The following is a 17,316-nucleotide window of genomic DNA, read 5'->3' on the forward strand; positions in this document are numbered from 1 at the left end:
CTATCCCATGTTCTAAGACAGGAGTGGGGAACCTATGGGCCTTCAGCTGTTGTTGGGACTCACAACTCCTGTACAGATTCAGACCATTGGTCCAGCTAGGCTGGCAGTGTCTATGCTCCGTTAGCGGCTGTCCAGGGTTTCAGACACAGTCTTTCTCCCAGTCCTATAGATGACAGTGATTGAACCTGTGACCTTCAACATGCAAAGCAGATGTTCAGCCACAGCCCTTCCCTAAGTTGAAAGAATCACATCTGTAGGGCCTCACCCTGTTTTAGTGTCTTACAAGCTGCATGGAGCCTGGAAGCTGAAATCATTTCTGGATTACACAATTCACAATTTTGCAGATTTGTAGTTCATCACCAAGGCACCGTGTCTCTTAGTGGCAGCCCAATGGCACCTCTGGAATTTACTTCCTTGCGATCTCCACTAGACTTGCTGTCTGTGGACACTTTGGTTCCAAACACTTTTGTTTCTTAATTGCAAGGCATTTCTTGAACGATTTTCTGCTGGCTGAATGTTTACAGCTGATGCGCTTCCAAATGTTGCTTACTGCGATGTACTCTGGCTTAATTGCTTTGAGCTGTAAGCCACTTTGGGAGGGTTTTGTCCTAAAAGGCAAGATATAGCTATCCAGAAATGAAGTGAATAATAATAAAGCATGTTGTGCAGAGCGAACTCTCCTTTATATTGCTGCCTGCATGCATGCAAGACTACTAGAAAGATCCCAGTAGAAGGAAAAGCAACGCTAACATCACAGGATCCAGACTTCATATTTTTGTATAGTAGATCTCTGCTGCTTTCTCTTCATTTGACAATTTATGGATGCGTCTCTGCAGTTCTTAAATCCTTGAATACGAAGGTTTGGGAAGCAGGTGTATTCCTGCAAAGAATTAAATCCAGAGGCACTAGAAAGATGGCCTCGAATGGATCTTGCACAAGTAAAAGAAGCGGCACCGTCAGCAACTTTGGCATGGCTTGTGGATGGATTCTCTGTCCAGTTTGGTCAAGGCATGTGTAGCCTTGGCTTGATGAAACTGCAGATTTGTGAAGCTGGGAATTACGTAACCAAGATTACGATTTTTATCTTGGTCCACCTTAAGGTATCAACTGCTCCTTGAACTTTAATCACGATAATAGACATGAGTGTCTGCTGAGAGCCAGTGTGGTGTAGTGGTTAAGAGCAGTAGACTCGTAATCTGGTGAACTGGGTTTGCTTCCCGCTCCTCCACATGCAGCTGCTGTGTGACCTTGGGCCAGTCACTCTTCTTTGAAGTCTCTCAGCCCCACTCACCTCACAGAGTGTTTGTTGTGGGGGAGGAAGGGAAAGGAGAATATTAGCGGCTTTGAGACTCCTTCAGGTAGAGATAAAGCAGGATATCAAATCCAAACTCCTCCTCCTCCTCCCGTTTCAGAATTGGTTCTAGCTTTGTACATCCTCCAGCCAACATGGTGACTTCTGGATGTTGCTGAACTGCAACTCCCATCAGCCCCAGGGAGCCTATCCATAGCCAGGAATTACGTGAGTCGTCCGCAGCATGGGGAGGACCAAAGGTTTCTTATGCCTGCTGTACCCAGTAGCAGAGGCACCAGTGCCAGTGGCTAGGGATCACGATTGGACAGTGTTTTTGTGCTCATGTCTTGCTGGAAACCAGTGCATTTTGCTGGCCACTTTGGGAACACAATATTGGGATTAGGTGGGCCTTTGGCCTGATCCTGCAGGGCTCTCATGTTCTTGAACTTGCAGGAAGTTTCCTGGAAAATGCAACCGTGGCAACACAGCAGTGCACTCTCTTCAGAGTAACTTCTCCCCTGCTCCCCCCATGGAGTCTAGCATGCAACAAACCTGGCAGCACAGTACAGTTGTGCCTGGGCACCCCCTCTCCTGGATATGATTTCTGGCACAACCCACCTGTTGTTGCAGTTGGGAAGCAGGCGCACAGCAAACAATACTACTCACGAGCCCACGAACAATATACTATTTTTATTATTATTTACATTGGTCGCATGTTGTGGGATCCCCACGTCATGAATGGGAGACAGAAGAAGGCGGCGGTCTGCCTCTGTCGGAGAAACAGCCTCTGCCCAGGTGATGCCAGCTCAATATCCTCCTGATTCCAGTAAGAGCATGTACTCCTTGCAGGCCAGTGCTGCCCACTACTGGAAGAAGGTTGATGGATTTGAACAACATGCTGGTTATTTACAGGTAAAAGGATAAATGCTGTACTTAAGATGCATGGCAGATCTCCCTGGAGCCTTTCTCAGTTCTGTAGTCTCCTTTGCTCACCCATCCTATCAGTGAGTCCAGCCTACCCTGTGCCCCCTTGGTTTTCTCCCCCTGACCCACATCAAAAGGAGCAGGGGTTCCTCATGTGCTTGAAAGCTAAGCTTGTGCTTTAGTTGTGCTTTAAGAACCAGACACTGTGTAGTGCCTAAAAATATTCAAAAAACCATAAGACTGAAAACGGCCATTAAAAACACATTTGTTGCAACCCAGCAGTCAATAATTGCAGGTGTCTCATTGAATGCCATTGACACTTGCTTCCATAGAACCATACATGGAATTCTGCAATTTTGTCTCAATGGAAACCTAGAATGGGACTTTGCAGCAGCCGATTAAATGTCACGGATTTCAATGACATAGCACAATCCTAGACCCAGGTGTAGGTCCCATTGAGTTCCACGGGTCATGCTCCCAGATAAGTGGGTATAGATAGGGTTGCAGCTTACCTTTTGCTGGATTGCACAAATTTTATTTAGAAAACAACAACCATGCATTTGAAAAGGAGGGGAAATAATTTGTAGTAAAAACAACAAGCGAGCAGAGAAAATAAGCAAGGGGTAACGGTTTGCACTGAACCCTTTTTAAAAAGACAATAAAAGTTGACTTGGGGAGGGAAAACACAAGCCTTCATCCATGTTAATGAGGGGGAACGGTATTTAAATGGAGAGCATCCATGCTTTAAGCGGGGGGAAACGACCGGGAACAAAATTCGGATTGATTTTAAGCAAGGTTTGCTTCTCCAAATATGCACGCCCCCATCCGTGAAGATGCTCAGTTTAGCCCCACTGCAAAGCATTGTGGGCTTTTGGTCCTGCAATCTCCAACATCCTTTATTCTAGCAGTTTTTTTTTTTGTTTTTTGTTTAAAGCATTCTGTGGACTGTTCCTGTTGCCATTACTTTCACGTGCTAGTGAATTGTGGCTGTTCAGTTTGCCTGTCTTCCACCCACTGGCTAGCTGTTACCCAGTCCTCTCCACCCTTCTCTGCCGCTGGAGAATTGCTCTCAGCAGCGTCTTGCTTCCTGTCCTGCCTTCCTAGTAGTTGCCTCTGGCACTGCACTTCCTCCAGGGGCTGGCTCCTCTCCTGCCCTTCCTCTCACCCATGGTGGCTGCCTCTTATCCTTGACACCCCCAACCCCACCACCACCAGGCTCAGGCACTCTGATCGTTGATGACATGCCGGTAGATATGCGTTTGGCCCTTGAAGCTGGAGGCGATGAGGAAGTCCTGGTTGTCGATGCTGAGGTGGGCGAAGGAGCGCGGGGCCTGGGTGCTCAGCTCTTGGAAGTGCTGGAAGAGCCCTGTGACGGGGTCGTAGAGGTACACTTTGCTGAAGGAGTAGTCGTTGCCTAGGAAGGCGTAGCGGTAACCGGCGATGCTCAGCGGCTGGAAGACCATGGAGCCGCGGGAAGGCATCTGCTGGACATCTCGGAACATGGAGCCGTCCCAGTGCATCACCTGTGGGTGGCAGAGAGCAACGTGAGCTCAGGTGCCCTTGGGAACATGGAGACTCCAGCAAAGTGCAACACAGGGTTGGATATCCTTGGCCTCGGCCCTGGAAACCTAAAGGAGCGTCTCCACCCACATCGTTCAGCCTGGACACTGAGGTCCAGCTCCGAGGGCCTTCTGGCAGTTCCCTCCCTGTGAGAAGTGAGGTTACAGGGAACAAGGCAGAGGGCCTTCTTGGTAGTGGCGCCCGCCCTGTGGAACACCCTCCCATCAGATGTCAAGGAAATAAACAACTATCTGGCTTTTAGAAGACATCTGAAGGCAGCCCTGTTTAGGGAACATTAATGTTTGATGCTTTATTGTATTTTAAATATTTTGTTGGGAGCTGCCCAGCATGGCTGGGGAAACCCAGCCAGATGAGTGGAGTATAAAACAACAACAACATTAATGATATAATATTATCATATCCTACTTCTAATTGAGCCAAGAACTGGGTGATTGATGTACTTACAAAGACCGTGACCAGGACAGGATAACAAATTCATTCATTTCTTACCAGTCACTAGAATGTGGGCAGTCTTACGTAGGGAACTTATGGGTTTGGGACTGATAAGCCATGGTTTATTGGGTCAAGGGCAGGCCTTGTGCCTCGGTAGCTCCTTACTCCCTTCCATAAAGAACAACTCTTTGTCCTTTTCTGTATAAAGCACGACAGGTGCTTGAAGATGCTGCCATATCATAGTCTCCATTCTAAACACACTCAGTTTCTTCAACACAGGACCATCTTTACTGCCCTCCTCTGAACCGCAACCAATTTGTCTGCTACTTTCTTAATGTGCAGCACCCAGAAATGGGCACTTTACACCAGATAAGGTCTGGTTAATGTGGAATAAGTGGCATTTCTTTGCCGTGGCTTGGAAACTGTGGTTCTACTAATGCAGCCTAATGTGTCTGAAAGCAGACTTCAGGAGCACTCCATATCTACTTCCCTGCTCAGGGCTTCCTTTACCTCTAGGCTGCCAGGTTCAACACCCACCACACCTCAACATTCAGAAACATGCAGTGCTGTACATGAGAGTGGACCAAGGGCAGTTTCAACACCTTTCCACTGAGCATAAGCACATTCCCCCACTGCAGGCGTGAAGAAACCCTGGCCCTCTAGACCAGTGTTACCCAAACTTGGGTCTCCAGCTGTTTTAGGACCACAATTCCCATCCTACCTGACCATGGCCCCTGTTAGCTAGGGATGATGGGAGTTGTAGTCCAACAACAGCTTGGGAGATCCAAGGTTGGGAAACCCTGCTCTAGGCATTGTTCAACTACAACCGCCATTGCCCACGCTTGCTGGGGCTGATGGGAACTGTAGCTGTAGCAACATCTGGAAGGCCAAAGATTCCCCACACCTGTCCTACTAAGAAGCAAATTGGGACTTGGTGATGATTCCGCCAGCCTCACCTTGGAGTCACCAAGGAATCGCGTCAGACAAACGTAGACATCCTCCTTGACTTTGAAGTGCTTGACGGCATAGACATCGTCCATGTCAGGGATATCTGTGCGGCGGACAAACTGCTGCTTATTCCACTGGTAGACGACGGGGCGCTGAGAGCTGCTGGCCAAGATGAGGTGGGGTTTGCCAGCAATCTCCAGGAACTCGGCATCTGTGTCACGATACCAGGGGTGCAGAGACTGATGTGAGTAGAAGCCATGCCCGTTCCAGCGATACAGGGTAGTGGAACCGGCCTTGGAGCTGTCGGCCATGATGAAATACCAGTCTCCCTCTACGCGGAAGACCTCGATGTCGTTGGGCTTGCGGATGCGGGAGCCGTCAATGGCCTGCATGTGCACAAAGCCCCCCGCCGCCGCTTCATGCCGCTTATAGATGTGTGAGCCTCCGAACAGCTGAGCCACTACCACAAAGAGGTGGCCGTCGATCACCAGGGGTTTGCAGACCACCGTGGACGAGCCTAGGAAGTGGAGACGGTGTGGAGAGAACGAATGGTGACCTGCTCCTTTGCGTGATGTTAGAGAGGCTACAGTTGAAAGAAACAGCAGCTATGGAGAAGGCCCAACGGAACACAGACAAAATGGCGGATGGGTGGGCAAGTGTTCAGTGTCATACTACAGAGACATGGAAGTCTTCTCTGGCTTCCGTAAGAAGGGAAACATGAATGATCTTTAGGGCTGGGCAATATCTGGTTTTCAACATTGTGATATATTACCAGCTAAACATTGTGATATCTATCTATATCTATTCTATCATCTATCTATCTATCTATCTATCTATCTATCTATCTATCATCTATCTATCTATCTATCTATCTATCTATCTATCATCTATCTATATCTATCTATCTATCATCTATCACGATGTCTGAAATAAGGATGGAGCTATGTAAAGACATTGGGCTGGCTTCACGGTTTCCCCCTGCATTGCGATTTTTGCATGGTGCGCATACACAAACATCATGATTCGCGATATATTGGCAGATCAAAAATTATGAAGCCTATATCACAATACGGACCTCAAAGTGGATGATATATTGATATATCGCCCAGCCCTAATGATCTTATTGGTTTCTTAGAGGATAAAAACACAAGTGAACCGTAGAACACAGGTAGGGAACTTGCGTTCCCCCAGATGTTGCTAGGCTACACCTCCCACCATGTCTGACCATTGGCCATGCAGGCAAGGGCTTATGGGAATTGGAGTCCAACAATGTCTGGGTGTGTGTGAACGGGTTCACCATCCCTGGCCTCACACCTCAAACCCCAGCCAGCCTATTTAACACTAGCAGCTACATCAGAGGAGGTTCTTCCCTTGCTGCACCTGGGACACAATGAGACTTCCTACAAATATTAACTCTCAAGCTTTCTCCCACACTCATGTATTGCTGCTGACCTTGCCCACGAATAAGGAGCATAGAAAACCGCTTTTACTTTCTGACCATCTAGTCCAGTATTGTCTGCAATGATTGACAGCAGCTCTCCAGGGATTCAGGCAAGGGAACCTTCCCAGTCCTACCTGGAGATGCTGGGGGTTGAACCAAGGACCTTCGGCATGTAAAGCCGATGCCCTACCACTGGGCTAAAGCTCTTCTGCTTCCCAGGATGTAAGACAGGGTCTCTAATAGAGTCAGGAGAGGAAGTGGGTGCATAGCTCACCGTTAATGCTGGCATAGGTGCGGAATTTCCCGGCCACGTGGTCCCACTCCAAGAAGCTGCAGCGGCCAGTGAAGGGCTGGGCAATGACCAAGTTCTGTTCCTTGTTGTTCGTGAAGGTTTCTACCGAGAGCGACTGCTCAGGTAGCGTGTCGAAGAGAACAAGGTCTGCAGGAAAGAGGGTGGAGGTTAGAACTAGAACAGGAAAGGACCTCCTCCGCTTCTATTTGCTTCAACTGTCCTGAGTGGGGACAACTCAGCTGGCTGAAACACTATTAATCAATAAGGGCATGTTCCCCAGGCTTGCCTTAAACACCCACTCACCCACATCATAGGCTCTCTGTATTTATTTACAGTACTGCTTTTAAACCCTCAGGCACAAGGGCTGAATGACACCTTTTTTATCTGCGTCTCAGAACTCTCTCTAATCAACTTTTAAAGACATCTAGAGCCATGGCCACCACATCTCATGGTGGCAAATCCCACCAGGTGACAAAAGTGTTTCCTTTGGTCTGCCCTGCACTGATGCCCCCAAAAATTCAATTGGACAATCCCAACTTCTGGTGCAGGGTTTCTCAAACATGGGTCTCCAGCCGTTTTTGGACTACAACTCCCATCATCCCAAGCTAACAGGACCAGTGGCCTGGAATGATGGGAACTGTAATCCAAAAACAGCTGGAGACCCAAGTCTGGGAAACCCTGTTCTAGTCATTTGAAAGGAGAAAAGCTTCTCCTCTATCCTCTTTCCACCTACACCATGTATATTCTTGATCATGTTTGTCACCCATGAAGAACATAAGAACCATAAAAGGAGTCATCCTAGATCAGACCGAAAGGCTTATCTCAGGGGTGAGGAACCTGGGACTCTCCAGATGATCCTGGACTACAAATCCCATCATCCCTAACTGCTGGCCATCCTGGCTGGGCTGATGGGAGTTGGAGTCCACCAACCTCATGAGGTTCAAACCCCTCAAGTATTCGAGTCCAGTATCCCAAAACAGATGACATTAAGAATCCTACAAACAGGGCCTTGAATGCAAGGTGAAGCTGACAACAACAACAACAACATTTGTACCCCACCCATCTGGCTGGGCGGCTTCCAGCAAAATGTAAAGTAAAAACATAATAAAATGTCAAACATTAAAAGCTTCCTGATACAGGGCTGCCTTCAGATGTCTTCTAAAAGATGTGTAGTTCTTCATCTTCTTGGCATCTGATGGGCAGGCAACCTGACTCCTCAAACAGCAAACACCTGATATATGTGAAAACCATTGGTGCCAACTCCCTGGGGCCCTGGGTGCCTGAGCACCCATAAAATTCCCCATGAAGGTGCCAGGCACCCACAAATTTTGGTGCCAGGGCCTTGCACGATCAATGGCCCCGGGTACCCACAGTCGCGGAGCCAAGCTGGTACTCCTGTTGAAAACAATGACAGGAGAGTGGCAGAAGAGAACAGACTGGAGGGGCTGGAATAAGAGGACAGGGAATCCCAAAAGAACTGTAGCAGGTGGGGGTTCTTGTTTATTTTGCATATTTATATACTGCTTTGCATCAGACGAGACCCAAAAGTGGTTTACAAAATCAGTGGCGGAGCAAGCTGATTGGGCCCCTGGGGTGGTGCATGGGCCCTGTGCCCAGGGGCGGGGCCAGCCATCTGCGGGGTGGGGCCAGCCGGGGCAGGACACTCCGTGGGGCCTCCAAGGAGTCTGCCTGCCTCCTCCCACTCAGCTGCCCTACAGCTGAGGGGAAGGCGGCGAGCGAACCATTTGGGGCAGCGTGGAGCCTGCGGGCACCCAGGCCACCGCATCACTCCCCGGAGAGGCGCATGGCTCCGGTACACTGCAGGCCCTGCGGTCAGTGCCGCCCAGCATTTTGTCACCCCCCTCAGTGGTGATACCTGGGCTGGCCCGCCCCCACTGCGCCCCCTTCCTCCACCTCTGTACAAAATGTCTTCGGCCGTCCTTTAGTGAAGGTGGTGGTGGGAATCCTCTTCCAGGTGGGGGAAGCACAGGGAAGAAAGCGATGACCTACCTGTAGTGATGCAGTTGAAGCCTGCAGGGCGGAGGTCGCTGATTTTGGTGCGGTTCAGCTCTGGCGGTGACCGGCACTCCATGGGCTCCACCTGGGCGTTGGTCTCGCCCAGCCACTCCACCAGCCATTTGAGTTTGCAGTCGCAGTGGAAAGCGTTCCCCCGCAAGTCCCTGCCAGGAAAGTTTGGGACCAACACTAGGGTGAGGGCAGCTGAAATGTGGACCTAGGCCCAGCCAGTGTTATCATTATTAGATTAGATTCCTGCATTGCTAGGGGTTGGACTAGATGACCCTCAGGGTCCCTTCCAGTTCTACAGTTCTATGGAGTTTCAGTTCAAAAGCTTCTGAAGGGCACCATGTTGGCTATCCCTGCCCTCTTCCCTTGTCCCGCCCCAGCCTTGCTCCCTCCCCTCTTACACAAAAAAGTCAACTTTTGCATCCTTTTGTAATTAGGTTAGGATGGTGAACATAGCTTGGGGTGGCACTGTTTTGAAAACTGTCGCTGCTTCAGCAACTGTGCCCACAATTAGCCGAGCAAATTAATCTCCACCCACGTGGAGCTTGTGGCATTCGGTCCTCCCCTTTGGCTTTCCTTTGCAAGAGACTCCAATGCGCTTTTGACTTCACTCCTTGCCAGCAGCGGAGAGGTAACTGAATCACTATGGGCACTTAGAATCCAAGAATTGTAGAGTTAGAAGGGATTCCACCCCCTGTGATGCAGAAATCTCCACTGAAGCATCTGTGACAGATGGCCATCCAACCCCTGCTTAAAAACCTCCAAGGAAGGAGACTCCACAACCTCCTGGGGAAGACCGTTCCACTGTCAAACAGCTCTTACTGTCAGAAAGTTCTTCCTAATGTTTAGTTTCTTGTATTTTGAAGCCACTGTTCCGAGTGCCGCCTCCAGAGCAGGAGAAAACAAGCTTGTTCCATCTTCCATATGACAGCCTTTGATGTATTTGAAGATGCTTATCGTATTTCCTCTTATCCAGACTAAACATACCCAGCTCCTTCAACCATTCCTCATAAGGCTTGGTTTCCAGACTCTTGATCTTCTTGGTCACCCTCCTCTGCATACATTCCAGCTTGTCAATATCCTTTTTAAATTGTGGCGCCCAGAACTGGACACAGTATTCCAGGTGTGGCAGAATATGACTTCCCTATGCTTCTGATGAGGAAGCCTAAAATAGCATTAGGGGTTTTGTTTTGTTTTGTTTTGCTGCTGCATCACACTGTCGACTCATGTTAAGCTGTTAGACAACGTTAGCTATTTCAAGAGCATTCCTTCTGACTTGTTTGTGAGGAGGTTAGATGAACTTGTGCCAAAGCAAATATCGTCCTGTGCTTTCTCATGCATTCCCCCCTCACTTTTATTATGGCAAGACATCTGATCTTTTGAGGGAAGGGGGTTAATAGCGCAAGACCACCCAACCAACTCTAATGGTGGCAACCTGACTTTGCCAGGAAGCAACTGAATCCCACCCAAAATTAGTGACTGCCAGGAAGTGCCCCACATCCCCCATGTACTCCACACCCACAACCCTCCTCCCCCTTAGCCCCACACTCACACTGAAGTCAAAGCATCTAAGCCCTGGAACAGGTTCCTTGGTAAGGTCTGCAGGTTATTGTTAGCCAAATTCCTGTGGGCAAGAAGAAGAAGAAGAGTTTGGATTTGATATCCCGCTTTATCACTACCCTAAGGAGTCTCAAAGCGGCTAACAACCTCCTTTCCCTTCCTCCCCCACAACAAACACTCCGTGAGGTGAGTGAGGCTGAGAGATTTCAGAGAAGTGTAACTAGCCCAAGGCCACCCAGGAGCTGCATGTGGAGGAGCAGGGAAGCGAACTCGGTTCACCAGATTACAAGTCCACCGCTCTTAACCACTACACCACACTGGCAGGGAAAGCACTTAAAAGGAAGGCAACATACACATCCTCAGTTTGCGGGTCTGGGGAAGGAGAACTTTGCAGTGGAAGTGAAGGAAACACAGTTTAAATAAAGGGGATGTGTATTAGGAACCAAGAGGGTCTGCAAAAGACGTTTTGCTACTGGTCAGGAATGATGGGAGTTGGATTTGGGGATGCTGGGAGCAGTGAGGGATGATGAGAACGGTCTGGAAGCTGGAATCCAACATCATATGGAAATCTGGTGTTTGGGGAAAATGCAAGGAAGTGTAAGGTGGAGAGCAGGAGAGGACAAGTACAGTATGGAGGTGTGTGGCGGCTGGATGTTATGTTGGGAAGTGAGATTGTTTGGGTCTGAGTTAAGGGCTAGACTGGAATTAGGAGTGGGTCAAAAAAATCACTCACAGGTAGAGGAGGTTCTTGAGACCTCGGAAGGCGTTCTTAGAGATTGCTTCAAGCCTGTTTTGCTCAATGAACCTACAAGTGGAAAGAACAATTAAGTCACAAATCGGGAAGACAGCAGTGGATGGACAACTAAAGGGGAAACATGGTAGCCAGCCTCAGAAGTTTAATGGTGATATTCATAGCTTCAAGGGATGGAGCAGGGACAGGGGGCAAAGGGGGTTAGAAGCCTGAAATGGCAAATCTTATCTATAAAACCTATATGTGCTGGATCCAGGCACAGAGGCTCATACCTTCCTATCTCATCTCTCTCACACTCTGAATTCCTCTCTTGCTTCTGGCTTAGTGGCAAACCGTAGTTTAGTGGCCTGAACCAGACCAATCCATGGTTGGTGTAAGCCACAGTTTTCCTGCAAACCACAGTTTTGGACTGGGTTTGCATTCCTGGTTTGTTGAAGGCAATTCATGGTTTGCCCAGGCCACAGGTTGCCCAGTTCGGATGTAACAGCAAACTGTGGATTGCTGCTACATCAGAAGGAAACCAGAGAGTGTGAGGAATAGTGTGGAAGGTGTAGCGAATGTGCGAGCACAGAGGCTCATTTACATAATTCTTGGTACCGCATCTGGTTTGGTGTCACATCTGAACTAGCCGAAAGAGGTTGCAAACCTATCTTTCACCATTATTATTATTATTATTATTATTATTATTAAGCTTCTATACCACCCTTCATCTGAAGATCACAGGGCATTTTACAATATAAAAACACATAAATACATACCATAACAACAAACAAAACCAATATCCCACACCCCAGTTTAAAAGGCCATATAGATTGTTTAATTAGCCTATTATTATTTATGTAAATGTGAATAATTTCTATTAATTTATTAAATCATACCATTATGCACATTTAAAACAGCATGTTTCCTTTCAAAAAAATTCACCGATGTTGTAGTCTATGGAAGTGTACTTAAAGTTAAGCGAAGATTAAGTAACAAAATTAAAGTGTAGTCAACTAGGGAGATCTTTAATAAGTTGTCCTCTTTTAATATGGATTCACCTCCTAAAGTGACTCAAGCTTACCCCAAATATCCATCCCAACCCTTTACCCTCCTGGGTCATTTATGCCTCACCCCACTCTACCCCACCCCCAAAGTGCATGGCTGCCCCCAACCCTCCCCTGATGCCCCTCCTTGCACACTCACAAGTACTCCAGGTGTATGAGTCCCACAAAGGCGTCGTCCCCGATCAGTTCCAGGGAGTTGTAAGTGATCAAGCTAGGGGTTGAGGGATTGGGGGAAGAAGCAGGCAGGTCAGACACTGGGGCATACGAGGGGGACGGTAACCAAGTCTGGGATGGAAGACAGGGAGCAGGGCTTGTGTCCCAAATGGCTGCATCTTGCATCAAGGTGCCCTCTAGGTTTGGGAGGGCATGGTAGCAAGGCTTACTGTCGCTACCGTCCAAAAGAGTTAAAACACACTCACAATCTGGTGTTCCTATGGTGGGCGAAAGAGGACTCAGTGGGGAGCTATCTCACTAGTACCAAGACCTTGGTCTACTCCCAGCTGGAAGGTCATCAGGAAGGAAAGGGCCCTGCCAATCACCCCTTAGCTGTAATGGAGAGATCTAGTGGGGTGCCCAGAGTGTTATGCCAGAGCATCCTGCACCAGCCCCACCCTTGCTCTTGTCATTAGCTAGAGCTCAGCACATGGGCATAGCCAGGATTTTTGTTGGGGGGGCAGGACTTTTATTGGGGGGGCAGAACCGACGTGACTGGTCAGTTAGTTAAGTATTTCTATTGTTTTACTTGATTGGGGGGGGAGCTGGCCCTCCTGCGCCCCCTGGCTATGCCCATGGCTCAGCAGGGTTTGGCCCCCAAATCTGTTCTTCAACCCAAGGGATCAAGGTTGGAATATGTGACAGAATGACAGAGAAAACAGTGACTTGGAGCATGCACAGAATATGCATTTGATTGTAGAACATGTGTGGGCCATTTCTATCCACACACCTGCAGTTAGGGGACTTCCAGATCAAAGGTTCAGGATTCATATGGGTACATTTCTCTCTCTCTCTCTCTCTCTCTCTCTCTCTCTCTCTCTCTCTCTCTCTCTCTCTCTCTCTCTCTCATTAAGCACTGCTATCATGCCAATGAGAAACTTCCTCCGCCCTGCACCAGCGCAGATTGGAACGAAGGCCTTTGCTCACTATTTCCATCCCACTTGGCTCTGCTTGCGGTGCGTGAGATTCTCTCACCCACCCCTTAAGCAGGAGTAGGGCACAAGCAAGTATCCGTGAAAATGTACAAATACAATTGCACAGATGTGAGAAAGACATGCTCACGGGGGGCACACACAGACACACCAACGGACACCATCACATGTACTGCAAAATCAAGTGTCGGCACTAACCCACAAGCCCGATCCCGTGAAACGGTACAAGTTCCCTCCTGAAATCCACACTCACAGGAGCATCTGCAAACAGTCACTGATAAGGCAGATCAATTTCAGGGCTGCTATTGTTGATTAATGGTTCAAGTTTAAGCCAATTAACTGATGGATGAGTTGATGAAATCTGTATTAATCTGCAGAAAGATAACCTTTGTTCTGAAGAGAAGCATTTTTTAAGACAATGCACACATTTGTTGCAACAGACATTGTTTTTGGAGAGGCATTCTGCCTGATGTCTCTTACATTGGAGGAAATGCCTCTTTTGCGATGTTACTTGTATAAAAATAAAAATGTGTATAACAAATTTCCTGAGCACCTTTTGCTCCCTTCCAATGACCTTTCTAACTGACAAATTGACTAAACCAGCCTTCCAAACCTGTTGTCCTCCAGATGTTGTTGGACTCTAACTCCCATCAGCCCCCAAGCACCATGGCCAATGGTCAGGGATGATGGGAGTTGGAGCCCAAAACATCTGCAGGCCACCAGGTTGGGCTAGAGAAGGCAGCTAGGTGGATAGACTCACATACTTCTGGGGAACTTTTGGCCCAGCAGATGTGGCTGAGCTATGGGCAACTATGGGATTGCAGTGCTCATCTTGCTTTCAGGCCGAGGGAGCCGGCGTTTGTCCACAGACAGCTTTCTGGGACATGTGGCCAGCATGACTAAACCACTTCTGGCTCAACTGAACACTGTGATGGAAACCAGAGAGCACGAAAATGCCGTTTGCCTTCCCACCGCAGTGGTACCTATTTATCTACTTGCACTGGTCTGCTTTCAAACTGCTAGGTTGGCAGGAGCTGGGACAGAGCAACAGGAACTCACCCCGTCGTGGGGATTCGAACCACCGACCTTCTGATCGGCAAGTCCAAGAGGCTCAATGGTTTAGACCACAGTGCCAACTCCCATCAGACACAGCAAGCATGGTCAGGGATGATGGCAGCTGTAGCTCAGTCACATCTGGAGGGCCAAATGTTCCCCACACCTGCTCTGTGCATATCCAAAAGCAAGAGGCAGCGAAAGAGTACAAATTGACCTAAGGAGATTCACCGTCACTGGGCGACACACAGGCTGAAAGGGAGGTTTACGGGAACAGCTTCTCATGTGGCTCACACGCATGGAGAAAACAAAAGGCATGCCAGGCATTGTCTATCCACACACACCACTCACAACCGAGGTGTCAGGAATCCTTACAGCAGCTGGAGAGATGGCACCTGTTGAAAGCTGCCAGCTAAGATCTCGGTGAATCCTGAGCGAATTAGAGACCTGCAGAGAGAGGAAGGAGCGAGAGGGGGAGGAAAGAGAAAGGAGGGGGTGGTAGAAAGTGGATGATGTGAGGAAAGATGTCAGCTGTAGGCAGCCTGGCAGCACCAGCAAGCCCCATGAGGGATGGCACAGTCAGCCCCAAACTGAGCCTGCCCAGACTTGAAGGAGCTCAAACCCCGAAGCATCCTGACCACAGAACTCTTAAAAAAACCAGCGTTTCAAAGCCCAAACGTTGTTGTCTTCCCACCACCACCCATAAAAAACCCCTTCATTGCTGCACAGAGAGAGCTGAGCTGAAATATGCCTGTTTTTTTTTTATGCAGCAGCTAGAGTGGTTGTGTGTTTCTGTGGAATGTCCCTAAGCTTTCCTGGAGTACACATTGCGTTTCAACCTAGGGTTCCTGTACTCACTTCCAAGGGTCCCCAGGGAGCTGCATGCCTGCATCTCTGCAACAGCAGAGCAATCCCTGAGAGATCTGCAGATGTTTTCACCTGCAAGTTATCTCTCCAGTCTATGGGGGGGGGGGGGCGAGCGCTTGAGGCACACCTTGGATAGACTCTTGTCCTGACCCTTGGATGCCACCGCTGGAGGTAGCAGCTGGGCAGTGTAGCAGCCACTAGAGGTGTTGCTCTAGGGAACAGGCAAGGGATCTAAGGCCCCGAGGGCACATTCTGGGCTCGCCAATCCAGTACAATTTGGGAAGGAGATGATTCTTCTCCCCCACACGGTTCAAAGCACTGGGTCCCTGAAACCTTCCAGATTCCTCACAGCTAACCACCAAGGATCCACCATCACTGCACCACACAGCCATGTGGAGAGGGGAGAAGCAGGGCATTCACCTTTACGTGCTTCCAAAAATCATTTCGCAATTAGAAATGAATAAATATGCTAAACGATGCCAAGCAGGGAAACCGACATCCAACCAGAACTACTGGCGGGGAAGGAAATGGAGGGTGGGTGGGAGAGCACACCCCAAGGGCTGGTTGCTGATTCTCACAGGCAATAACCCTCCCCACGGTGGCGGCCCCATGTCCAGGGTTCCGATGTGGGGAGGGGAGGGCAGTTAAAAAAGAGCCATTCACCTTTCTTTTTGGGAGAGTCCCTCACCCATCCTTAAGGGGCTGTTTTTCGAAGGCTGGTGGGGCAGGGGAGCCGGCTGAAATTGAGAGGGCGGGGGAGTGAAGGGAGTCTGTAGATAGCACCCCCTCCTCTAAATTATTCAAGTCCTGACCCCAAACTTTTAGGAGATGAACCCCCTAGCCCAGCCCCTCCTCAATGAACCGGAGCCACCCCGAATCAAGTGTAAACGTAAGCAAATTATATCTATCTATCTATCTATCTATCTATCTATCTATCTATCTATCTATCTATCTATCTATCATCTATCTATCATCTATATCTAGCCAGCTAGCTATCCATCTATCGATCTCCTTTTTAACCCCCTGCTGCCCACCTTCTCCAAGCAAGGGGTGCTGGATAATGTGCTTGTATTCGGCCTGCGTGTAAGGGAAAGGGAAGCGGGGTTTCTGCGTGGAGTGGGGGGCGACATTCCCCGAGCCCCTCCACCGCCTCCAATCCCCCCACCCGCACCCCGGAGAGAAGCTCGCTTACAGGGAGAAGAGGTTCTGGGGCAGGTCTCGTGGGATCTCCTTGACCCTCTCGCAGATGGCCGTGTCCTTGAAGCAGGTGCAGCCCCCCGGGCACTTGCGCTTGGGGTACTTTCGGCCGCCGCTGCCCGGCCCGGCCAGGAGCAGCAGCAGCAGCAGCGGGGCGCCGGCGCCGCCGAGCCCCAGGCGCCAGCCCATCCTCCAGCCTCGCAGGGGCCCCAGGCGAGCAGCCCGGCCGGCGGGGCGCCTTCCCGGCGGCGGAGGCTCTGCTTTCCCAGCTCGCGCAAAGCGACCGGTCGCGTCCGCGTGGGCGCTAATCCCGAGGCGGCAGCGCCTTGCTCCGCGCTCCCGCCGTCATGGTCTCGCCGGCCTCCGCGGTGGCGTGCAAGGCGCCTTCTCCGCCGCCTTCGCCTGGATCCGGCAATGGGTCCCTTTTCGAAGCTCCCGGGTTACCGCCGTCTGCGGATCTTGCAATCCGCTTTGCCTGCTGCTCTGATTGCTGTGATCGCTAAAGATCTAAGTGTATGTATCTATAGATAGATAATCAATCGACTTCTCCACCTAGGAGGGAAACGAAATAGAATCAGCTAATCGATTTGGGGCTGATAGGAAAGATCTAACCCCAAAGAGCCATTCCTCTAAGTGCATGCAGCCGTTGCACCCGTTTCCCTCTCCGCTCCTTCCTCCCTTTCTCTCTGCTCCGCTCTTGTCTCCGCAGATACATCACCGCCGCGTGTACACACGCGCACACACAGAGAGAGACCAGAGAGAG

The 17,316-nt window shown here is 49.6% G+C and overlaps 1 protein-coding gene across 3 annotated transcripts; it reads right to left on the reverse strand.

Annotated features, from left to right (window-relative positions):
• Positions 1–1,966: 1,966 nt before the first annotated feature.
• On the reverse strand, positions 1,967–17,285 carry LOC307221520 (leucine-rich glioma-inactivated protein 1-like). Of its 3 annotated transcripts, none has more exons than XM_079986099.1 (9): positions 16,549–17,284; positions 14,865–14,936; positions 12,431–12,502; positions 11,228–11,299; positions 10,487–10,558; positions 8,920–9,089; positions 6,892–7,056; positions 5,185–5,693; positions 1,967–3,738 (listed from the first exon to the last, which is right to left on the reverse strand). In XM_079986099.1, the coding sequence occupies exons 1-9, from the start codon at positions 16,740–16,742 to the stop codon at positions 3,433–3,435; spliced, it is 1,632 nt and encodes a 543-aa protein (XP_079842225.1). In that variant the 5' UTR covers positions 16,743–17,284; the 3' UTR covers positions 1,967–3,432. The 3 variants fall into 3 exon arrangements, with proteins under 3 accessions (XP_079842225.1, XP_079842224.1, XP_079842226.1); XM_079986098.1 differs by having other exon boundaries at positions 5,185–5,759; XM_079986100.1 differs by lacking the exon at positions 12,431–12,502 and having other exon boundaries at positions 5,185–5,759; positions 16,549–17,285.
• Between the last annotated feature and the right edge of the window lie 31 nt (positions 17,286–17,316).

The sequence above is a fragment of the Podarcis cretensis genome (genome assembly GCF_951804945.1).
Source record: "Podarcis cretensis genome assembly, chromosome: 8".
NCBI lineage: Eukaryota > Metazoa > Chordata > Lepidosauria > Squamata > Lacertidae > Podarcis > Podarcis cretensis.